The following is a 26,760-nucleotide window of genomic DNA, read 5'->3' as shown; positions in this document are numbered from 1 at the left end:
AGTGGTCATCACAACACAATTTTTCTGACAGTAGAGAAAAGTGATTAAACCAGTTATTTTATTTATAATGGCAGCATTAATAAAAGTTTTATTGCCTGTATGTATAAAATTCTGCTTTCTTCTCTTTGCTCCGCCCTAGTCTCTCTGTGATATACAAGCCAGTTAGTCTATCGAACATTACAGCAATTACGTCTAAAAAGAAAGAGCATTCCTGATTTTTATTTTAGTTAGTCACAAGGGAGACGGCAAGAATGATGACCCAGCACACTTCAAAAAAAAACATTCCCTGTTCTTTTATAGTCAAAAAGATAAGTCACACATTATTTTGCCATGAAAATAGTGCATTTGATTGTAGATGAACAAAAAAGGAAAGAAAATGCATTATATTTTAACTTGACTTGACATATTACCCCTGACATCACAATCACACAACACTAAACAGTTCTCTATTATTGATAGAACAGAGGTGCAAACAAATCCTTTTTTGTAAGTGTTCAAACAGCTTGTTTTCAATCTGGTTTGTGTTACCCAAAAGCTGTGTCTACTGTGATAGTAGTGTCCCATGGGGAGAGGGGAACCACTATAATATCTGGGAACTTGTAACTTTTGCAGGGAAGGCAGTCTACACACTTTACCTTATTTGAGACATCAGAACAAATTCCCATACAATTAACAGCTGGCTTTTCATAGGTATACAGACAGAATGCAACGGCCAGGACAGATTCAAACATGGGAAGTTAACTTTGCTGAATGAATAACTTGGTTATATGTAGAACTGCATCTTAAAAGCTGTGTTACAAATAACTGTATTTCCTGGGATTTTTCCATTCAGATGGCAGAGGTTCATACCGCCTGTGGTTGCATATTGCACAGTTTTGTTCTTTCATGTTCATACATAATACTTGTGTATTTTTCCTTCTTGATTCATTGCTGTCCATTGGCTTTCAGAAGTGTGTGTGCTTTGCACCAGTCAAGAGTTGCCTTTGTAGTCCACTGAGGAAAACTGAGCAATACCCCTCATACTTTTTGGTTTGTCCCTCATAAAATGTTTCCTGGTAAGTTAATGAGGGATTACAGTCACTAAATAATGAGAGACACTTGAGTTTCAGGCCTTCAGAAGATGCATGCTAGTGCAAAACCTGTTGTTCTAGCGGCTTCCTAAGTTGATAAGAGCAGTATTTAAAATAATTCCCTGAATTTATGCTTTTATCCGTTCATTAATTTTGGCATTTTCCAGAATTCTTACTCTAAGTAGTTGAGAAGGGTATGCTTGGAAAGAAAGTCTGTCATTAGTTAGGACTGCCAGATGACTTTCTAAGTAATCACTTCAACATGAACATTTAGCAGATAACCATACCTCATGTTCCGCTGTACATAATTTCTTTAAATGTTAGGATGGATTTCCCATCCTGAAGTAGAGGAAGATTTGGCACCACAATCCTTTGGGGCTCTGGCAAGGCATATCACTACTGTTCTGCTGCAGTAGTGGTCCATATGAAGTACAGTTGTACAGGAAATCACCATAGCAGCAAATGTTTCAGTAGGATCAGCTTTGTAGTATTAGCTCCTTTCCATCTATCGCTGGTAGGCATAGTCCTGCAGTATCTCGGAGATGTGGAAAGACACTTTGGACCCTTTATTAGGCTAAAGGCCCTTTCTCCATGGGACATAGTCTTTTCAACTTCCCTGACAAATTCAAGTAACCAAATGTGGTTTAGATTGACTGATAATTTTATCTGGGACACATTTTCTCAGGTGATCTGCTGATTTTCATATATCAGGAATTCTGTAGTAATGTATTTTGCTTTTGTGGTGAGTTCTCATTCAGTTGTATTTTCTGATTATTTTGGTCATACTTCACATGAGGGAAGAAACATGGCTCCTGAATGATTTAAGGAGCTGCACCTGCCGTCTTCTGGAGAATGTACTGTTTTTGATGCCAGTTGTAAAGAAAGAATTCTAATTATGGGTTTTCCAGCTGCAGTCATGTCCATTTATGTCCTTTGTGAATACAGGACAGTACCTAAAACCTGAAAACAAATGCTTCTAATTTGCTTGTGGGACACCACACTGCGCACCTGAAAAAACAGGAAGGATGGAGCATTGTTCGCATGGGTAAACATGCAAATGTGAAAGCAGTGATGGCCACCATTTTTGCCTTGCAGATATCCACAATAGTGTGGTACCAAAGCACATTAAAACCAGACAAGACCCATGGTTATGTATTGTATAGGTAAGCATAGTGGTATAGGAGGTATGGAAGAAAATTGTAGTCTAACAGCAGTTTATTCATGTTGAATGTCACAAACAGAATACAAGTTAAACCTAGGTTTCATCCATAGGGCTTCAGAACAAGAATACAAGTAACAGCTGGAGTTTAAATATAATTCTCATTCACTTGATTCTTCAATTAATGGATAGACCATTTAAAGAAATATTACTATAAATTCAAAATGAATAATTTCTGTTAAAAGTAGCAACCATTATATATGTATTAAATATAGGAATAAAAAATAGAAATAAAAACTCGTGATAAATTACCACAACATTATATATTGAATACATAAAAAATCATGAATGTATAAATATATATACGCATATAAAAATATATACATATATATATGTATATATATATATATATATATATATATATATATATATATATATATATATATATTTTCACACACGCACCATAAAAATACATATTAATTATCATTTTAAAAAACTTTATAAAATTCATTAATTTCTTCCTAAAATATGTTTCAACTTTAATAAGGGAGCAATGCTTACATAGCCATTTATACCAGGATAATTTTGGCCATCCAATCTTAATTGCCATTTTAATTCACATATGTCCAAGTGGACATCTAATGTCCTACCTTGAACATCATTGTTAATCTGTTGAATCACACAAAATTTAAAACTGTGTTCATTGTTGGCAGTAATATGCCTAGCAAAGACATTAGTGGACTTAAAATGCCTAGTGTCAAGTATATGCTCTCTAATTCTTTCTCTAAAATACCTAGATGTTTTTCCCACATAAAATACTGGGCACTTCTGACACTTGGCCACATATACTACATTTTGAGCGTAGCAATCAGTGTCCTGTGATGGGTATAAAATAATTATTAATCTTAATGTAAGTGTCTGTTTGTAATATATATTGACAAATAGAACACCTCCCACATTTGAAATTCCCTAACTTTTTACCACTTACAATTGACTTAGCAGGAGGTCCTTTTTCCAAGATTTTTTTCAAAGATTGATCTTTTCTAAACACAAATTGTGGGACACCCACATATACATATATATATATATATATATATATATATATATATATATATATATATATATGGTTTAGATATTTTAGGTTCGATGAAATAGCATTTGCCATTTTCGCCTTTCAAAAGCGTGATATAAACGCTTTCAGACTATAGCTGCTGCTGGATCTTTGATCAAGTCGTCCTTCAACTTGTATGAATGGACATTAAACAACTATTCCAGGATTTGGTGTTGGGAGGGAGACCTCCAGATGTGAACCTGTTTTCATCACAGGAAATACTGTACCAAATGCCAACATAAGAACTTGGACAAGTTCTTTCTGTGTCTCATGAATAGGAAGACTTATTATGCATTCCCCCTTTTCTTTTCCTCTCAAGAGTGTTCTAAAACACACAAAAAGAAATAGTAAGGGTCATTCTATATTACCTCTGTCTGGTTAAGGAGGTCATGATTCTTTCAAGTAGTATAAAATCGCAGAGAGTCCTTACCACACCTAGAACTATGCTATCTGTTAGTGCAGATAGTGACACTGGTCCACATAAACATGAAGAGTGGGTTGTTTGCAAAGATAATTCCAGTTCCATCTCTCTTAAACCTCATATCAGTGACAATATCGAGATATGATGCAGTCTGCTATCAGAGTTTTTTTGCACACATTGATGTTGACAGTCATATTGTGCAAGTTAAAATACAAATTTTTACCTGAGGGTGAAATGTGAAAGGTCTGAAAACTATTCTAGACCTCTGTGTAAATTAAATACATTATGGTCATAGACCAAATGATTCACTTTTCTTCTAACTCCTTTCCTATTGTGCACAGTGATCATGCCTAATATCAGATGTTCCTTTTCCCTCTTATTTATGTGCCATTCACACCCAACTGTATTAAATTTTCAAGTGTGTCTTTGATAATGTTTAATGCTTCTGTTTCCCAATTAATACAGAGCCCCGTCTTTGACTCTAGTATGTAGTTTCATAGGATGTAGACCATGTTTGATCAATGTAAGCCACATTGTGCAAATTTTGCTTAGATCAAATGCACGTTTTCCTAAGTGTTGGAGAGCAGTAATTATTATTTCCCATTATCAAGTCACTGCTCAGATGCCCAAAGCTGCATCCAGCTTATTTTTCTGCAGCATTATAACTAAACATGTCATGGTTTTCTTAAACTGTTGCACACCAAGCAAGTAATATGTGTAGGGACAAAATACTGGATGTCAGTGTGGAGGGATAGTAAGCAGCAAGTGCAAAAAAGGGTCCATATAAGCTAACAAAACAAATCAAAGTATACAAAGCACTGTATAAAAAGTTACACATTGTTTACATCTGTATTCTTTGAATGTGTATCCTTACAAAAGTTATTTTATTAGCTATTTTCTGAACTAAAGAATGCAGAGCTTTGATGGTGGATATGCTAATTTTAACTGTGAAGTTGCCTTAACACACATGCATATCTTTTACATTTCAGCATGTGTTTAAACTGGAACAAGAAGAGTATATGAAAGAAGAGATTCCTTGGACCCTGATAGATTTCTATGACAACCAGCCATGCATTAATCTCATTGAGGCAAAGCTTGGAATCTTGGATCTGTTGGATGAAGAATGCAAAGTAAGTGATGGAGCCATCAATGAAGAGCTTTCACTGTAGTGTGCACTTGCGTTTCCTGCTGGTTCAGAATGCAACATAAATGTATATGGCTACTTTGTATAGGCCAGAGAAGAAGTTCTCTTTACATTAAACACTATATTGTGTGGCAGCTTTGTTAGTAGAGGTTATAACTACATCTTTGTCTGCATTTCTGAGTTAAGTCATATTTTTGGTGTTTATGAACTGTTTTGAGGCTGTAGTCTCTAGGTTAGGGCATCATGAATTTTGACAGCTGTTGTTTAATAGGATGCAGTTTGCCTTATGATAGTTACTAACTTACAGATTTAGTTGGGTTTTTAGAGATTATTATTTCAAAGGAGACCGCTTTGAAATATGACCTAAATAGGTAGGAGGCACAGTGCTCTCATGTTGGTGAGTACTAGATCCAGTTTATTTGATACTGTGTTTGGAGCATGCACTATCTGTTCCAAGATGTAGGTATTAAAGTCCAGGAAACTTAAGTGAGAGTTTGAGGCAGTTTGTTTCCCAGTCTATAGAAGGGTAGTCACCCATGAGTAGGGTATTAGGTTGGATGTTGAGTGCCTCTAATAGGTCTAGGTAAGTGATGAGACTCTTGGGTCATAGATGGTGACCTATAGGTAGCTAGAATATGGTAAGGGACCTAATGTAAGGTTACCTGCACATGGATGTTCTCCATGACATCATCCTAGTTAACCGACCTGGAGGTATATTTGTTGCTAACATAGATAGACTCCTCCAGTTTAGTGCCCGTCTCTGCCGTTGGTCTTAATATGTGGAAGGCACTGTAACCTAGCACTACTGGAATATATTCTAAGGCTTTAAATAAAGTCTTGGTAACTGCATCAATGTCTACATTATTCATAGTGAGGAGGACTTGTACAGGGTGAAGTTTTTTGTTTATGCTCCTAGCATTGAGAAATAACACCTTAAGGTTGCTTTGAGACTTTTTTGATATATTGGTAGTTTTGTTATTTTGGCATTGCCTGAAAAAGGGTCTAAAGGGGTGGATGCATGTTTAAACAGCATCTGAAAGCCTATGGTGGACAGGTTCAGGCCATCCTTGGCAGAGCAACATGGTCTGTTAACTGTGCCCTCCCATGCTGACAGATATTTGCTTTCCCTGGAGTGTGACACCAGAAACTAAGCCGATTATTAAAATCAATCATTTTGTGCATATACTATGGCATCATCTTTGTACCTGTCTAACTCTTACTTGGAGAGATCCATAATGTCTCCATATAGTTCAGTGAGATACATCTCAGGTAATTTACACCACCATGGAGTATGAAAGAATGATACATGGGATGCAGTGACTTGAGTGCATGCATGATATTGTGGATCCTGGTTCCAGATAGGCAACTAACAGTTACTTTCTCCTTGTCTAACCTGGTGAGTGGGGTGTCTGTGTGTCATACAATGGAATTCCCAATGAGAAGAGTATTAGTAAGTACTTTATTTGCCTTATAAACTTCATTCTTATGGTGTATGCTTATGTGGGGTGATTGGGGCTGCTTTTGGTGTGTGCTTTAATGATTGCTGAGGAAAGAGGTTACTATTGGATGGATTAAGTGGTCTTTAAGGTTTGAGAAGCTTTTAAGTGCTTCAACATAAGATCTAGGTATGTGATGAGTGGTATGTGTGAGGGCTGTACTGAGTGTGTTCTTCACAACCCCATTTGTAAGAGATTTGAGATTTTTGCCTACAAGAAAGTTGTATACTTGCATCTTTTGCATACTGTTAGTTTCTTTAAGAATTAACTGGTTATCCGAGAACATGAGACATATGCCCATATATACCAAGCTCTGGGTACAGAGACATTTAGAAATTATCCTGGGATATTATTGGAGCCATCAATGCAGTGTTCTTGGCCTTGCATACATTTTAGGACCTATTCCCTAGTGATGGTTGAAGGTTTGTTTGGTATTTCTTGTGGGATGACTGGGGTAAAATGTTATATAATGATCTGAGAGCAAAAGACTCTAACCTATTTCTTATTCACAGGTTTCTAGGTAAATACTACGTTAGCTGCCCTTGTGGTCCATTTTAAGCTTAGCCAATTTCCCCTTCAAAGGAGAGAATCAAACCCTGTACTTTGTGAGGGTAAACACCTTAACCCCCAAACCTGTCCTTTCTATACCACTGGCCATCTTTCTACATAGCTTTGTGTTCTTGATGAAAAGCAAGCCTTTTTTTTCTGTTTTCTGAAAAATCTCTTAAAATGCATTGAGAAGTAGTCCTAACACTTTAGCCCTGTGGTACCACTTTATGTACTGCCATTTTATCTCCGTTAACTCAGTTTCCTGTATTACCCTATGTCATTTTGTCCACTCACTGGCTTACCTGTGCTAACACCACAGGATGCACACTTTCTGATTTGTTTGCTAACTTATTGAGTGGAGCCAAATTTTATTTATTTAGTTATTTGCATCTGATTACCAGGAAAGCTCAACCAGGCCATTTGAGAGCCTGTTTCAGCAGAGGCCTGGGAGAAAAGCTCCCCAACAATGGTGCATAGTGAAAAGTGCAATGAGAGTATTTACAATTTTAGTAGAAGTGGAAATAATGTACAGTTCAATTACAGACAATTGAGAAGGCTGAAGGGAAAAGTTCCACAACATTAATATTGCATAGTGAAAAAATGCAAGAATATGTACAGTTGCAGTGCAAATTTGTTTATAGTTGAGACAAAAGGCGATAGTATGGAATCAATTATTTAAAGATAAGACAGCTTTGACAATACAGGCAACATTGGTTCAAACAAGATGTATAATACTAATCAGTTATTTGCATTTCAGAAGTAGCAGGAATAGTACAGATGAGGTTGAGTGTAACATGATGCCTATTGAATGAAAGTTTATACACACAGAAATGAACTGGGCGGTAGCTTGTAAATTTTATTTATATTTGTTTACTGGGAAATTCCAACTGGACACAGGCCCTTTTTCAGTGGAGGCCTGGTGAGAAAAGCTTCACAGAACAATAACGAATTGATTGCACATAGAAAATACCTTTGGTTGTAATGGGAGTACAAAACAGTGCAGCTTTTAGTCGATGGATGGATAAATGACTGAAGTGGTGGGTATCCAGTTTGAGTTCTGAATGGAGACTTGTGTATGATAGGAGACTAGCAGGTTATAGTTGAAGTGTTCTAAATGTATTTAGATATGCGATAGGAGGGCATGGGCATAGTTTTTGGTTAAGAAAATTGGGTCCTCAGGTTAACCTTGAAGAGATTTAGATTATCATTTTGTGTTATGTTTAGTGGAAGTGTTCCAACATTTAGTGACAGAGGCAGTGTGTAGGGCAGCATTAATTTGTCAATAATTTTCTGAGGCTGGAGAAGAAACTTGCCCTGAGATTAAAGTGGTCTAGGTGTAGAGTACGAGGTAATGGCAGATTTCTGTGTGGGTCATTTGTCTGGGTAGTGGAGGATACTGTGAGCTAGCTGAGTTGGTTATAATTGAGGAAGTTAGGAAGTGTCATTCAATTTAGTTGACAGAGCGAGAGAGAGCTTAAGCAGAGATGTGCTTTACTGGGTAGGCTGGCTGTGAAATGTGCAATTTTGTTAGAACACTTCTAATTTCAGCAAAAGTGCTGAGTTGACATTGGTGGGTGTAGCAGAGGCATAATCAAGAATAAGTACAAGAAAAGAAGCAGGTTATCTAGAATGATTGGTCAGTTGGGGAATACTTTGTAAAGGAGGCCTAGTTTCAAATTTCTATTTGACTATATTTTGAATATGTTTGTCAAATTTTAGTGAATTGTCTATAATGCCGCCTTCTTCTTTTGGCTTTTCCCAGTTAGGGGTCGCCTCAGCGGATCACCTGTTTCCATTTCTTCCTGTCCTCTGCATCTTGCTCTGTCACACCACCCACCTGCATGTCCTCTCTAACCACATCCATAAACCTTATCTTAGGCCTTCCTCTTACCTGGCAGCTTCATCTTTAGCTTCCTTTTCCCAATATACCCAGCATCCCTCCTCAGCACATGTCCAGAACGCAATCTTGCTTCTCTGGCTTTGTCTCCAAACTGTCGAACCTGGGCTGACCCTCTAATATACTTATTCCTAATCCTGTCTGCCCTTGTCACACACAGTACAAATCTTAACATTTTCAACTCTGCCACATCCAGCTCTGACTCCTGCCTTTTTGTCAATGCCACTGTCTCTAACCCATATAACATAGCTGGTCTCACTATCCTTTTGTAGACCTTCCCTTTCACTCTTACTGGTGCTCATCTGTCACAAATCACTCCTGACACACTTCTGCACCCACTCCACCCTGCCTCTGTACTCTCTTCTTCACCTCTCTTCCACACTCGCCATTACTCTGAACTGTTGATCCCAAGTATTTAAACTCATCCACCTTCACCAGATCTACTCCCTGCATCCTCACCATTCCTCTCCACTGCCTTTGATTCACACTCATATATTCTGTCTTAGTCCAGCTGACCTTCATCCCTTTCCTCTCTAGAACATATCTCCACCTCTCCGGGTCTTCTCAACCCGTTCCCTACTCTCGCTATGCATCACAATATCATCTGCAAACATCATAGTCCACGGGGACTCCTGTCTGATCTCGTCTGTCAACCTGTCCATCACCAGTGCAAATAAAAAAGGGCTCTGAGCTGATCCTTGATGTAATCCCACCTCCACCTTAAATGCATCTGTCACTCCCACTGCAGATCTCACCACTGTCGCACTACCCTTGTACATATCCTGTACCAGTCTTACATACTTCTCTGCCACTCCCGACTTCCTCATACAATACCACAACTCCTCATTAGGCACCCTTTTGTCATATGCTTTCTGTAAGTCCACAAAGACGCAATGCAACTCCTTCTGACCTTCTCTGTGCTTCTCCATCAACACTTTCAGAGCAAACATCGCATCTGTAGTGCCCTTTCTTGGCATGAAACCATACTGCTGATCACTAATCATCATCTCCCTTCTTAGCCTAGCTTACACTACTCTTTCCCATAATTTCATGCTGTGACTGATCAGAGCTGTAGTAACTACAAAGGGATAAAACTGAACATCACCCTTATTCTTAAACATCAGTGCAAAAACACTTTTTCTCCACTCCTCAGGCATCCTCTCACTTTCCAAGATTTCATTAAACAATCTGGTTAAAAATTCCACTGCCATTTCTCCTAAACACCTCCAAGCTTCCACAGCTATGTCATCTGGATCAACAGCCTTTCCAGTCTTCATCCTTTTCATAACTATCCTTACTTCCACCTTGCTAATCCAATGCACTTCCTGATTCACTAACCCCACATCATCCAGCTTTCTCTCTGTCATTGTCTTCATTCATCAGCCCCTCAAAGTTCCATCTATTCAACACATTCTCCTCACTAGTGAGTATGTTTCCCTTATTATCCTTTATCACCCTTACCTGCTGCACATCTTTCCTAGCTCGGTCCCTCTGTCTAGCCAGTTGGTACAGGTCCTTTTCTCCCTCCTTAGTGTCCAACCTTTCATACATCTCTCTATACACCTTATCCTTAGCCTTTGCCACCTCTCTTTCCCATGCACCTAATCTCCTTATACGCCTGTCTACTTTCTTCATCTCTGACAATCCCACTTCTTCGCCAACCTCTTTCTCTGTATACTCTCCTGTACTTCCTCATTCCACCACCAGGTCTCCTTGTCCTCCTTCCTCTGTCTAGATGTCACATCAAGCACCTTTCTAGCAGTCTCCCTTACTAGCTCTGCTGTAGTTAACCAGCTATTCGGTAACACTTCACTGCCACCCAGTGCCTGTCTTAACTCTTCCCTGAACTCCACCTCACAATTACCCTTTTTCAATTTTCACCATTTGTTCCTTGATGCTGTCCTCATACTCCTCCTCCTCTTAATCACCAATGTCATTCTACAGACCACCATTCTATGCTGCCTAACTACACTTTCCCCAGTCACCACTTTACAGTATCCAATCTCCTTCAAACTGGCCCACCTGCATAGAATATAATCCACCTGTGTGTATCTCCCTTCATTCATGTATGTCACCCTATGCTCCTCCCTCTTGTTAAAATACATATTCACCACAGCCGTGTCCATCCTTTTTGCAAAATCCACTACCATCTGACCTTCTGCATTCCTTTCCTTAACACCATACCTACATATCACTTCCTCATTCCCTCTGTTCCCTTCACCAACATGCCCACTGAAATCTGCTCCATTCACCATTCTCTCACCCATGGGTACAGTCATCACCACTTCATCCAACTCGCTCCAAAATGTTTTTCTCTTCCATCGCACACCCAACTTGCGGAACATATGCACTAACAACATTCATCACTACACCATCAATTTCCAGCTTCATAAACATCACTCTATCAGACACTCTTTTCACCTCCAAAACACTCTCCTTCAGGATAACCCCTACCTCATTTTTCCTCCCATCCACACCATGATAGAACAATTTGAACCCACCTCCAATACACCTGCCCTTACTTCCCTTCCACCTGGTCTCTTGTTCACACAATATATCAACCTTCCTTCTGTCCATCATATCAGCTAGCTCTCTCCCTATAAGTATTGGGGACTATCTCCAGTGTTTTTGAGAAGAAGATATTGTAAACAGTTTCTTTTGGTTATACTAGGATTTGGGTGTGAAAAGCAATACTTTTGTTTTATATAGGTTCAGATGAGACTGATGTATGTTTCAACAGGGGAAAACGATTCTTGTGCAATAGTCTGCAAGGTAGCTTTATTTAAGGCAGAGCAGATTAATGTAGAGTCATCTGCATACTGAGTGAGTGACTTGACTCTGTGGAGTTCGTTCTACAAAATATTAAAAAGGAGAGGGCCTAAAATTGATCCCTGAGGAACTCTAATGGGACTGTCCAGTGAGGAGGAGGAGGATGACTGACAATTTAACACATTGTATTTGGTTTAAAGATTACCTCTCAGACCAATCTAGAGAATGGAGAAAGAGACAAAGTTCAGCTAATCTGTACAGCAGTTTTGAGTAGAAGCAGTACTGAATGCTTTTGAGAGGAATTTTCTCTTAATGAAAACATCCACAGCCCCTTTCTGATCTAATATGCTGATTACCACATCAACACTGTCTTCAACTGCAGCAGCTCTTCAGGCACATCAGCACAAGTGGGGTTGATGCATTCTTTGTGTAATCAAATGGGTACTGTGTTTAATGAAAGTACTATCATACTGACTAACGTATTTCAGGTATTCTGCTTTCTGCAGTCAGAAAATGTATTGTTTTAGGAATGCTGTCACTGTTTGTGTTTGCTCTTAAGTTTGACTAGTTTACTGACCTGCCATTATGAATAAGATCATTGGACATAATAGAGGTCTACCATAAAGTAGGACTGGATGATTATAGTTCTCTGTCACGTTTCTGTGGCTGTAGCTGTTTGAAGCAAACTTGGGACTGACTTTGTGATAGATTTGTATGTGTGTGTGAGTGCATTGTTTGAACGGAATGTTTGCAGCCTATTCATGAAATTGTTATAGCAGACATGCAGATTAGAGAAATAATCATGTAAAACTTTGAATATGGTCAGTCTAGCATGGCCAGTCATTCTTCCAGCTTCTAGTAGGTCTAATGCAGTAACTTCAATTTGCTACTCATCTTACTATACCAATACTTGATACAGCATCCATTTACTGTATCACTGTATGGTTTACATTTGTTGTACATTTAAATTTTCCTCTCTGCAAATCATTTTTCCTTATATTCATCTTGCATTTTTCTTCCATCATATGTATTTTTATATATTTTTTTTCATGTTGATGTATATACACGTTTTAATATATAGTGTCTCTGTTTCATTGTAATCTATCACTTGTTAAAAATTATTTTTCTCTGCATTGTATATACTATGGTTTGATACTGTATTCTCCTTCTATGTAATTGTTGGCTTGGCAAATGCTACAAAATATATTCTTTTTCACCAGGCCAAGACTGAAATTGGTCAGTTTTTGATCACTGCTTTACCCTGGATAACAAATTCAATAAATAAATAAAAAGTCTGTCAAAGATTAATTTGGTGTACTTTTCATGAAGTGAATCTGAATTGGCTTGATTGTATTGGCTCAGTTGGCTTTCCTTCAGTAATGATTCCATGTTGTTCCTTGTGAGTTAATCTGACAGGTTACTGGTGTCCATTTTTGGTTTTGCTTCTCTTTGTAATGAAGAGGGATTTCAAACTGTTTTCTTCCTTGCTGCTGACTCCTTAACTGCGTTCCCTTGTGCTTGCTCTCTGTCAAGTTTGTCTTTTTCATCTCCATACTGACAGCATACTGTTAAAAGTCCTGCATGCTGCATTAAACGATTGCAATGAAACACTCTCATCACACAGCTCTGTTCTCTTACCTTGCAGTATCTCCTTATCTGCAAAGTATGTTGGTTTAGTTGTTACATTTTACAATATACTTATTTAAGGCATTATCTACTGTACTCTCTAGCAAGTTGGTATGCTGTAAAGTCGCTTGGCAGCAAAGAAGCCCCCCCCCATTTCTTAATAGACTGCCTGTTAGTTTCAACAAACTTATGTCTATTACATGCTGGAATCTAGCCTGTGTTAAGATATTTCCCTGTATCCATACATACCAAAGCCTAGGAAATACTTGGAGTCAGTGTTAGCCCTGCTCCACTCGCCCTTGCTACGCTTGGGCTCATTCCACTCATCTCCCTGCCCCCAATTCCCACCCGCCCCCCACTACTGCTAAATTTAAACTAAACTGACCACTCCCCTCTAGCTAAGAACCAATCGGAGCCTCGTACAGCTCTGAACAGCCCTCCCCCCTTGACCCATTTCCTCTATCCCATACTTCCACACCCTGTAAGGGCAATCAACTATCAAAACTGGCCCACCCCCCTAACATAATGCAGACAAGTAAAAAAAATACCAATTACCCTACTGCCTATATTATTTCTATTTTACCATCTTACTGCTTACGAACATGAACTTGACCATAGTATTCACTATCCAAATGGTGAGCCACCCACCCACATAAAACCAATCACTTTACCACCCCCAACACACCAAATCTACCACCATCAACAAAATATCACCCCTGTATAGCCACAAAACTTAAACCTAAAGACGAAGACTATATAAAACTTATAAATAAACTCCTAAAGCTAAGAGTATCCTGTCACTGTAATCTTATAATACATGGAGACATTCATCCCAACCCCTGCCCATCCACCCTGACCCACCCACACCCAATAATCCTCACTCCCCTACCACAACCCCCACAGTCATGCTACCACTTTCTACTTCCACTAGTTCCCTCCTAGCATTTCACCTGTATATTAGAAGTATTAACAATAATATTCACAACCTACATGCCCTCCTAGCAACCCACTCCCCAGACGTTGTGCTTTACGGAAACTTGGCTAAAACCTAATACCTCCGACAATAAGATATTACCTCCTGGATACGATATTCACTGGTTAGACAGCACTACAAAGAAAGGAGGTGGGATAGCAGTCCTATACAAAAATAATCTGTTAATAGAGAAACTATTCAACCACCCCAATTCAACAATACAGAACTCCTTATAACCAAACTACAGATCAATCATAACAAATGCTTGAGCATCTTCTGTGCATATATTCCACCAGGCAACAACTTAAATACTCTGGAAGATATCCTTCACTGGTTATCCACTACTTATCCCCAAGAAGCAATAGTTCTTGGCGACTTCAAAGCATCCAAGACTGGATCCTAGTTAATAATCAACCCCAACAATACACAGCTGGCACTCTCCCTGATGACCTTAGTGACCATCTACTAACCTATATCAAAAAACATAAGGCAGAAAAAACCCACCAGACCAAATATAAAACACTTAGAAATAGGAAAAACGTTGATGCTCCTATTTTCCTAAATGAACTAAAAGCAGTTGACTGGTCAAAACTAAAAAAATCTACCACTAGAAGAGGCTATAGCTTACTTCAACACTAAATTCCTAAGCATCTTTGATTCCCATGCTCCACATACGATAAAATCTAGATCAAATACAGCCCCATGGCTCACAAAGGATACCAAATCTAAAATCAAAACTAGGAACAAAGCCTGGACCAGCTGGAGATCAACTAAAGACCCACTTGACCATTTAAAATATCGTCAACTCAGGAACGATACTAAAAAAAAAATCGGCTTTACTAGACAAAAAAAGCTTTTACCAAAATCTCTTACAAAAACACCAAAACCACCCTCAAAAGTTCTAGGCAGGTCTAAATCAACTTGTACATCCAGGTCGTTCTGCCACCCCAACCCCAGCTAACCAAACCCATAGCTCCTCTGAGACCATAGCCACTGCTTATAATAACTTTTTCACTGAAACAATACAATCCCTAGCAAATCAATTGACCCCCACAAAACTAATCCACTCCCTTTACCAACCCATCAATTACCCCCAATTTAGCTTCCAGTCAGTATCCACTAGTTTTATCAAAACACTTATAAAAAAACTAAAACCTACCACCCTTGCTGCTGACCTCCTCCCTGCAGAATACCTACAAATAGCGGCAGATGCCATTGCATATCCCATATCTATCCTAGTCAACAGAACCTTATCCAAGAGTACTATCCCCTCCCTCTGGAAAATATCCCATGTCATCCCACTCCACAAAGGTGGAAGTTCTATAGACATATCCAACTATAGACCCATTGCCATTCTTTTCCCCTAGCCAAAATAATGGAGAAATGTGTACACAGGCAGCTAATGCAATACCTTACACAGAATAACTAACCAACTCCCAGCATGGCTTCAGGCCAGACCGTAGCACAACCTCAGCCCTCCTTTCCTTTACTAACACCATAAACCAAAGTAGGAATAACAATAGGCTGTTCTCCACCCTCTTTCTTGACCTATCAAAAGCCTTCAACATGGTCAAACACCACAAAAGGATGGAACGAGTGAAAGACAAAACTAAAAACACAAAAGATCACTCGTGGAGTCCAAATAAGGGTATGAGCACAACAGCAATGAGTCCAACAGTAGTAAAATAATTCCAGTAGTGTAGTGAGGATAAACAGCAGGAACACACAAGAGTGAAAGTCCAAAACAGTTTAAACATTAAACTGTTTTGTAATTTCACTCGTGTGTTCCTGCTGTTTATCCTCACTACACTACTGGAATTATTTTACTACTGTTGGACTCATTGCTGTTGTGCTCATACCCTTATTTGGACTCCACGAGTGATCTTTTGTGTTTTCAACATGGTCAACCATGAATTTCTCATCTCCCTCAAATGTATTTTCCTCAATAAGCACACAATCCAGTGGTTCCAGTCCTACCTGACTGGTAGAGAACAGGCAGTATTATGGCAGGGAAAACTCTTCAGCCAGCTACCTCTCACACTTGGTGTCCCTCAGGGCTACATACTGGGTTCACTACGCTTTTCATTTTTATCAACAACCTCCATACTGCTATCCCTAAAGCTACCTGAATTCAATATGCAGATGATTCCACTCTGATCTGTTCAGCTACCTCCCCATCCGAACTGCAAGCCCTAACCCAAAATGCATTCAGCACTATTGAGAACTGGCTTGCCAGCCAATGCCTACTGCTGAACCCCAATAAAACTAAAGTTCTACTCTTCACCCACACCAGCAAATCTGCCACACTTTTTCTCTGTCATGTCAAACAATGGTACCACTATTTCCCAAGATCAACACACTACCTTTCTAGGTGTTATCATATACCATCTTAAATTTGACCTACAGGTCAACAAAACCATACAGACCATCAATAAGAAGCCTGGGTCACTGTATAGAAACAAAACATTTTTAACCCCACTGGCTAGGACTGCAATCGCCCGGTCACACCTACTCTCTACTGTACTATATGCCTCACCGGTACTCTCAAACCTCAACAAATCGGAATTAGGTAAGCTCTCCCATAGCTACAACCATATTGCCAGATTCTCCAGTGGCTGCACTTACAGAACCCACCGCTGCCAGAACTAGCAACAACTAGAGTGGCTAGAACTGCCCAGTCTAATTCAATTAACTCCAAATAGCACACAAAATTTTGTACCACCCTGAGGATAACCCCTCACTCATAAAATATCATTAAGCCCTATAGCAACTTGAGATCCCTGCGATCAGCCAACAAACTACTCGTCCAAACCCACAAAGCTAACAATGCTGCTGGTGAATCCCTATTTGCCAACTTTGTTGGCAAAACCTGTAATTCATTGCCAAACCATATAACCCTACAATCTTCCATAGGTCTATTCAAAAATCATCTCAAACAGTATCTCAAAATGAACTGGCTCTGCCTGTGTACCAATCCTGATAAAGTTAAATACTGAAAGGGGCATCTCTAAATATCAAACGGGTAACTATTTCACCAAGCTCTGTATGCCATCTAATGTCTCCTGCCTTTAATTGTGTCTGACCATGTGAATTGTGTATTCCTATTAGGGAACACCACAAACAATTGTACATACTCACTTTGTTTTTTATTCTTTGTTGTAAATGTTTTTATACTTTGTTTTATATTTTTTAAATGTTATCTTTGTAATTTTTATATTTTATATTTTTAAATGTTATCTTTGTAATTTGTCTAATTGGAGCTTTTCTCCCCAGGCCTCTGCTGAAAATGGACATATATCCAGTTGGACTATCCCAGTAAACAAATATAAAATAAATAAGAGGGATCATGTCTGCCATCTCCCAGTCTACATTAAGCTTACTCTCCTACCATGATCTTTAAAAAAAGGTTAGTTAGTATTGCCACTTGGGCTTCAATTCTAAGACATATAGGGTAAAATATGATATGTTGTCCTATCTTGCCTCTATTCTTTTACTGGATGGGTTTGAACCGAGAATCGGTTCCAACTCAGCCTATAGTAAAGCTCAAAAGCTTCCACTGGCTCGAGGCTATACCCTGTCCCATCATGCTTAGGTAAGATTACCCAGATCTCATTTGCCACTAAACTAGATCGGATGCTTCTTACTAGGCTCCAGGCGAAGTGGAATGTTACTGTGTTGTTGGATTCTTGTTTCTTAGTGTGTTAGATAATTTCTTTAAACCCGTTGCAATAGTTGAGCTGTTTGTTGCTGGCTGTCACCTTTTTGCTAGGCCATTGGTCTCCCTTTCCCTTTTACAACTCCTTTAGAGAGTTTCCTTTTATGTCTAAAGTATTTTTTTTTTCCTTTCCCCTTCTTAATGTAACATAGTCTGTTTTAGTTAGAGGGCTCGCTCTCAGCTCATTTAACTTAGAGGGCTCTCCTTCCTTTCCTTCCCGTTTTTCTGGTGAAGTGTCATTGTTTAAGTTAGAGACTTCTCCTCTAACTAGAGGAGATTGTCATTTAAATTGGGGACTTCTCTAGTTTTCTCCTACTTCTTGTGGCCGTTGTGCTGTTAGTTTACCTTTCTTCAGTAGAGTTTTTTGGTAGTGCGTGATTCTACTGTCAATAGACATGTCTAAAGACGATAAGGAAATGAAGCCTTCAGCTTCAACAAAAATGTGATTTAACCAAAAAATGTCCTTGACAGATGGACACACCAGCTGTGTGTGTACTGTTTAGGTGTTGTCCATCTGCAGGAGTCATGCTCTTTTTGCAATGCTTTTAACTCCAGAGTTTTATTGGAGAGGAAAAATAAATTGTCGGGAATATTAAAACTTTTTCTGAGGCACTGGAAGAAAAACAGGGTTCCTCAAAATCTTCACAATCCCCTAGATCGGGCAACTCTTCCAAAAGGATTATTAAAATGCTTCGGAAATACTTGGTCGTGTTTTTGTTTATTTTGCAAGTTTTATATCCATTGGGTATTTTTTTTTAGTTATTAACCCTTCCAAAAGAGCTTCTTCATCTGCTCCAGCATCTGAGCCATCGAAGAAGCAGGCAAAAGATTCATCTATGGACCTGAAGAATTTTGGGCCTGAAAAAGCTATCTCTTCAGCTCCACTAGCTATTTTGGAGCCAACAGAGTCATAGAGCCAATCCCCAGTTCTGGAACCAGTCTTCAGTACTGCATTCTCCTATACTACAATCCATCAGGTCCTCAACTCTGTCCTGTCGGTCCTCCAGGAGTCTCTTGGATGACTGTGGAGCGGGTATTAAAAAGGCTGTTATGGACACTGGTGCTGGCCAAGATTCTCTTGAGCCCAGCCCAGGAGGAGTCTGGCCCAACAGTCATTACTCCCCCTTTGTCAATTCCTCTGACCCATGTGGTGGCTTTGGAGCCAGAGTGCTTAGATTTGATTGTAGTGGAACCATTGGGGCTGAGACCTGCTCCAGGATCTAAGGTCCTGACATCCGTTACAACCTCCACGGTGCCGTCTTCTATTGAGGGGTCTAGGGCCGATGCTCCCCCTTCAGGTCTGGAGGGGAGAGTCAGGTCGGACAGCTGTCTGATCTGAATCTACCTCTCAGGGCCTCTGCGCAGGTGAACTTGGTGCCTACATCGGCCTTGGAGTCCACTGCCTTGCATCAAGGGCAGTCTCCTGGTTCTTTGGAGCCAGGAGCTCTTTTGGAGTGGGGTCATGGTGCCTTCAAGGTCATGAGCAGAGTGCTGTCACCCCAGATGGCTCCACTGTTAGATCCAAGCACTCTTCCCCTAAAAGTGCCAGAGTCTGCTTCTTTGCCATCTCTCCTCCCTAGGTGTGGAAACCAAGAGCCCCAGCATGTCCCATTGGATGTAAACATCTCTTCTGAAATTTCCCCTTAGTACCCCTCTGGAGAAGTCCCTCAGAAGAGAATATGTAAGAGGAAACACATAGGCTTCCCTGAGGAGTCTTTCACTTCAGACATGGACCTAGATGATTCAGAAGGTTCCCACAGTTACCCTCTGTCTCCTTCATATACATCATAGAGATCCTCAAACAGCGAGGTGGTTGGAAGTCCATCATCCCTTCTGAGGATGAGTCCATGTCCCTGGAGGCTTTTGCGTCTCACCTTTCCATCTCTTGGGTGACTCCGCCTTTTGACCAGCTCCTGAATGTAGTCAGTCAAAAGGCGTGGGGCTCTCCAGAATCTGTAGATCCTGTTCCATGGAGGCCAAATAAGTTTATTACAATGCCCTCTGACAAGGAATTTCTAATGAAGGGTGTCCCAGTAGATGTTATGGTGGTGGCAGCAGCCACCAAAAAGGAATTGTCTGAGACTTCATCTGTCCATCCACCAAATAAACAATCTCGAACGATGGACAGGTACAGAAAGCATGCGTTTTCTTCAGCTTCCTTCACTCTAAGGTCATTGAATTATTTGACCCATTTCACTAGGCTTCAGTGGGCTCTTCTGAAAGACCTAGGATATGCCCTACAAGGTTCTTCAGCTGTGGGGGTTTCAGATACGGCAGCCTCTCAGCTTGCTATCTTAAATTCCATGGTAAACTCCTGCATATGGCTTAGATCTTATGCAGCCGATGGAGTGAGCGGTGCAGTGGGTACAGGAATCTCCCTAAGGAGACACTCCCAAGTATGCTTATGTGAGTTTGCAGAGCCCTTCAAGTCTTCCTTTATGAATGCCCCTTATGACTGCTAGTCATTGTTCGGGCCAAAAGTAAGAGACTCTCACCAGGTGTGATCAACAGGGAAAGACTCTTTCTGCCGTTGGAGTCCGTTTTTCCCTTCCTACTAGGCCTTACCCCAAAGGCCAATAGGGGGGAAAATGTGTTTCTGCAAGTCCCAGAGAGGTTTTCCAGACATGCATGGTGAACCTTCCCCCAGGGGTAGAGGGAGAAGTAGCAATGGAAGACGCCAACCTCATGGCAGAGGGGGTCTGCAAAACCAGGGTGACATGGATAATTTCCTTGTTAGGCCCTTTCAGCGCTCCTGAAAGGAGACCCATTTGCTCACCTCTGGAGACATTTGGGGGGCATTTATCACTGTACCAAATGCCTGGCTAGAAATAAACGAGAAATGGTTTCAACAAATCCTATCCAGAGGCTATTACATACCCTTTTTCTCTCCCCCTTCAGAAAAAAAGTACAGTCCTGGACATTCCACTCAGCCAGAGGGACAAAGCAACCCTAGAGGTACAAAGGTGGCTAGAGAAGAGTCATCCAAAACATCCCCACAGGCAAAATTGGATCCGGAACTTACTCAAGGTTCTTTTTAGTTCCAAAAAAGACACGGGACTGGAGGCCCAGTCTGGATCTCAGCAAACTAAACAAATCTGTAAAAAAGACAAAGTTCCAAATGGAGACACTGCAGTCAATACTTCTCTTTCTGGATAAGACAATTGGATGTGCTCTATCTATCTCCAGGATGCGTACTACTACATACAGATTTACAGGCAATCTAAGAGACACATGCTTTCAACTGAGAGCCAGGAATTACCAATTCCGAGCTCTGCCCTTTGGTCTCATTACAGCCCCCAGAGTGTTTACCAAATGCATGGCAGTAGTCACGACTCACTTGAGACGTCTAGGATTCTGGGTGTTTCCTTTCTTAGATGACTGGCTCCTAACCAGCACTACTGAGCATCTACTAACCAGAGCAAGAGACACCACTACACACACATGCTCTCAACTAGACCGCAATAAACTTCAAAGTGTCTGCCTTGTTGCCATCACAACATATTACATTTATAGGAGCAGACTTGAACACAAGAAACATGGTGGCCAAACTTCCCCCAACAGGCTACAAACATTATATCAACAGATAAAGAACTTCCTTACATGCAAAAGGTGCAAATGAAGGTTGTTCTAAAGATTTTAGCTACCATGGTGGCACCTATAACTTCAGAACCCTTTGCTCGTCTACATATGAGGATTCTACAATGGCTACTTTTCAACCTATGGTCCATGCGGGAGTTGCCCATGTCGCACAAGATTATCATAATGGAATCTTGCAAGAAGGACCTGCACTGGTGGCTTCATTCGACGCAGGTGGATTTGGGCAGACGGTTCATTCCCCCACAACCAGTAGCGACTGTGACCATGGATGCTTTCCAGATTGGGTGGGGGGGCATTATCTGAGAAAGACTGTCCAAGGAGTTTGGTAGGAGTTTGAGAACCACTTGCATATCAATGTCCTAGAGATGAGAGTGGTGCTTTTGGTGTTACAGGCATTCCACAACTCCCTTCCACTGGGAACGATTGCAATCCAGACAGTATGTCAGTGGTGTGGTACAAAAACAAATTCAAAAAGACCAGCAGACTGTGGCAGCAGCTATTGTATTTAATTTAAACACAACAAATAGTATGAACAAGAACAAGCTAGACAAACAGACCGGTTTCGGCTAGTGACCCTACATAGCCTTCACTGTTGTGTTTAAATACAGTAGTTGCTGCCACAGTCTGCTGGGTCTGTCTTTTTGAATTTGCCTTTGATAATTTGTGATCTTGCAGATGCCATACTTGCAGAGAACACATTGGGAGTGGTACAAAAACAAACGAGGAGGAACCAGGTCTTACCCCCTATGTCGAGAGGCTCAGAGTATGGCAGTGCACAGTGTCTTCCCAATGCTTTCTGATGGTAAGGCATATCCCGGGGAAATCGAACGTGACAACAGACAAACTCAGCAGAGCTATTCTAATGTCTCGAGTGGTCCCTGAAACAGGATATTGTGAAACAGATTTTTCGCAAGTGGGGCCAGCTTTACTGTGACCTCTTTGCCACATCCATGAATGCCAAATGCAGCAGCTACTTTGCACTGATCCCTCCTCCAGGGGAGTCACCAAGGGATGCACTTGTACACGATTGGCTCCCGGGTCTTCTTTATGCCTTCTCTCCTTTTCCGTTAATCCCAAAGTCCTTCACAAAGCCAACACGTTGAGAAGCAGGTTAATGCTCATCTCTCCATACTGAACTTGTCAAATTTGGTTCCCCTTTTTAGGGCCCCATCTACAAGAGGAGCTGTGGATCCTGGACCCAGTTTCAGACCTCCTGACTCCTCTGTCAGAGACTCTCCATCCCCTCAATCCAAACCCTAAAACTGACAGCTTGGCTGCTCCACTTCCACTCCTAGCCAGGCTTCCAAACATATCTCTCACTGTGAAGTATATCCTGATCTTATACCATAGGACGATGACTAGCAAGCTTTATACTAACAAATGGAAAAGGTTTTCCTGTTGGACTCTAAACAATCACATTGATCCTTTCACAGCCCCTGTAAAATCTATTTTAGACTGCTTGGTAAAACTCTTCAATGAAGGTGCAGCAGAGGCCACTATGAGTTCAATTGACTGCAATATCAAACTACCATATTGGAGAAATGGGATCCAAAATTGTCCCATAGACTATGCAAGGCCATTTTGAGAGGTACTTTTTTGCTAGAGCCCCCAGTAAAAGAACCATCAGCTCCTTGGGACATGAATTTAGTATTATTCACTCTAATCCTTCCACCATATGAACTGGCTTCTAGTCATTTGAAGTTTCTAAAGTGGAAAACTGTCTTTTTTGGTAGCCATCATGTCAGCCAGGCAGGTATCAGAACTCCAAGCATTGTCTATACGTTACCCTTACTTGGTTTTCCATAAAGACAGAGTTTCCCTTAGAATCAATCCATCATTCCTTCCTAAAGTTTGTTCCGAGACTAACTTGAATCAGTCTATTGACCTGCCTGTTTTCTTCCCAAACTATGGCAACAAGGCAGAATATAAATTATACCAGTTTGGATGTACACAGACAATTGCGTTTCTACCTACACAGAACAAAAGAATTCTGAAAATCTGATCAACTGTTCGTGTACTTTTCGGATAATAAAAAGGGCACTCCAATATTGAAAGTCACGGTCAAAATGGCTTACTGATACCTATTCATATACTTCTCCAAATAAACAACTGCCTGGAAAAATAAAAGGTCATTCAACAAGAGCCATTGCAACTTCATCTGCTTTCCAGGCTAGGCTAACAAGCTATAAAATAAATCAGGAACTTAAGTGCAGACAAATGGATGGACAGCCATTACAGCAGTTGAGCCCCATCCACTTCCTCACAAGGAATAGCAGTCAGGAGATGTCCAAGTTGCCCTTTTTATTAAAACAATATATGCTTTCCTAGTGGGTTCAGTTTTATGACATTTTGTAGTTAAAATATGTTGAGGTACCAATCCAAACAGCAGTTGCAAGGTAACTAATATTTTTAGCTAGTAAAATTTGCAGAGTTTTAGAAACTTTTTTATTAAGTTGCATTGACAGACCTAGATACTGCAGAAAATTCCTTTGAGATCTGTCGTAGGCTTAACATCTTATTGGTATAGTTGAGCAAGGGATTTTTTTTCCCTTTTAAGTCAGTAGTGCAGGTATTTTTACACATCACTTTTTCAGGGTTATAAATCTGCAACTATGTATAAGACTTTGACTGTTTAAACCATGTAAGGAAATGTGAAGTGCATTCCTTTTTAAGTGTAGTGTAGCATTATCTAATTTGACCCTCACTTAATGGCTCACTGCTGAGCAGTGTTGGGAAGAAAAGGGGCATCAAGTTTCTGTTCAAACTGCTAAAGAATTTAATTATTTCAAATTCTGTGTATAACTGATCAAAAATGATTCAAGCACATGCTAATTTACACTGGTGGAAAGCAATGTTTGTTGGATGCTGTTTATTTTCAATACCAGTCTGTTCTGAAGAAATTGGTAGTCTGTAGGATGGTAGACTAAAGTGTACAATTAAAGAAATATACTTGCATAAAAATGGGCTCTATACTTCAGCTTTTTCTTGCCAATGTTGCTTTTGCTGCCCTGAACTGGTATATATTTTTGCATAGTCTGTTGTGTAAGCAAAAACCTACACATGCTGACATGGATTGATGTAGTTTACACCATTTAAAACAATGATGAAACCTCTGCTATTAGGGTTTTAGGTAACAAAACAACTTTTGGTTTCATTAGCAGAAATATTGTTTTCTTTGAGCACTGAAAGAATCGTGTAAGTTAGTAAAATAGTTAATACTTTGAAGTAATGGTTTTGGGTATTCTTCAGTTGTGCAACTCTCTAACTGGCTGTTTAAATGAGAAGACTATAATTTTAAAATTTTTAGATTTGTATATTGTGACTGAGAACTACTTTTTTCTCCATTGCAGATGCCAAAAGGTTCAGATAAGAGTTGGGCTCAAAAGTTGTACGGCAGACATTTACAGTCCAGCCAGCATTTTAAGAAGCCTAGGATGTCCAACTCATCCTTCATCATTCTGCACTTTGCTGACACTGTGAGTATCCATGTTTGCTAGGCCTTATACTCATTAATGGAGAACAAATACACTAAATAATGACTATACTAGGCAGATGGTAGTGGCAGTACTAAGTGTAAGTTAGTCATGCCAAATAGAGTTTGGCACGAATTTATTTTGGAATTTTAAAGAAACTGGGAAGGAACTGGTTAATTAAAAATAAGTGTTTTATAATTTCTTTGATAGTTCCAGCCTTGACAAATTGCTGAGCCAGAAAACAATCCTCTGTCAGAGCAGAAAGTTGACTTAGACAGCAGAAATAGTAATCAAAATGATATGATTAAAAGTGAGGACAAAAGTATGAAAGAGAAAATGGAGAGTAATTGTGTTTTAGTTTTCAATTTAGTTAAGTAAGGTAACTAGCATAGTTGCTTATCATGGACAGCATATTTCAGCTACAAGCCCAAGGGAATGCAAATCAGTACAACCATACAGTAATATACAGTCTGTATCTGCAAGTTAAGTGTTTAATCATATATGACAGGGACATTCAGTAGTGGGCAGTAAAACATGTGACATTTTAAATACACGTACATGTACAATATAATTTATTTATTATCCTTTGTTGACCAGGTTAGTCCTAGTTAGCTAGTGGCTTCTTTAGAGGTAGGACCCGAGGAAGTATTTATACTGATAAGGGAAATTTGGCCTATTTTTTTCGATAGGTACTGTGAGACCTTTTCATCTACCTGAGCTACCACCATCTCAAGCAGATGGAGCATTGGTTTAACAGTTCACCCAAAGGATGACACACACATATAGTATAGATATCTATACACACACACACACACACACACGTGTGTGTATACATATATATATATATATATATATATATATATATATGTATATCTATATATATATATATATATATATATATATATGTGTGTGTGTATGTATGTATATATATATATATATATATATATATATATATATATATATATAGTTATACATGGATATATGTAATATGTATGTATGTGATTAGGGCAATTGACAGAACGTTCGAGAAGTTCTGTTGATAAAATATTCTGTGAAAAATTAATCAAACTGCTGAAATGCAGCAGAAAAGTATATAAAACAAACAAAAAAATCTATTTAAAAAAAATTTTTTTTTTTTGCAGAGGACAAACCTTTGTGCACCACCACATGAGGGAATGCATCTCCACACACTCCAAGTTTAAATGTACTAATTCCAAGATTGTACAGCACTGGGGAAGGAACAAAACTCTAAAATCTGCTGTCAGGGAACATGCATCTCTCTCTGAATATATATATATATATATTCACACACGTGTGCACTCTCTCTAACATAATACATATGTTGTAGACAAATACTGTCACAAAAACTTCCAAAGTATCCAACAGCAACACAGCCGAAGCCCAAAATTAGATAAAAGATAAACTGCAGAATACACCATGAAAAGTCCAGATTTTAGTTACCATCCAACTTTTTATTCGATAAAACCAAGAGATGAGCGCTTTTACATGCTCCATGCACTCTTCATCAAATCTAACTAATAACAACTCTTATTCTCATATTCTCTCTTATATAATACATATGTTGAAGGATTAGTAAGTGTGCAGTCCAGTTCTTAGTGATATCTGCTTTACAGTGATAAGAAGAGATGACATCAAAAGGTTGAAATTAGCTGGTGAAAAATATATGTACACACACATACCACAAGGGCAGCACAGTGGGTGGTATTGCCACCTCATAGCAAGATGTTTTCCAGTTCAGT

The 26,760-nt window shown here is 39.6% G+C and overlaps 1 protein-coding gene across 1 annotated transcript in view; it reads left to right on the top strand.

Moving 5' to 3' along the window:
• The window catches only part of LOC122787918 (unconventional myosin-Vb-like), a gene marked incomplete at its 5' end in the record, with an annotated part of 1,807,467 nt that overhangs the window by 479,155 nt on the left and 1,301,552 nt on the right, over nt 1-26,760 (top strand). The window contains 2 exons of the mRNA XM_044054844.1: nt 4,751-4,891; nt 24,878-25,015. Of these exons, the coding sequence (XP_043910779.1) occupies nt 4,751-4,891; nt 24,878-25,015 (279 nt within the window). The remainder of the gene's footprint in view (nt 1-4,750; nt 4,892-24,877; nt 25,016-26,760) is intronic.

The sequence above is a fragment of the Protopterus annectens genome, chromosome 13.part0 (assembly GCF_019279795.1).
Source record: "Protopterus annectens isolate FY-2018-M chromosome 13.part0, PAN1.0, whole genome shotgun sequence".
Taxonomy (NCBI): Eukaryota; Metazoa; Chordata; order Ceratodontiformes; family Protopteridae; genus Protopterus; species Protopterus annectens.
Note: the sequence above shows the minus strand (reverse complement) of the source record. Positions and strands in the feature narration are given on the sequence as shown.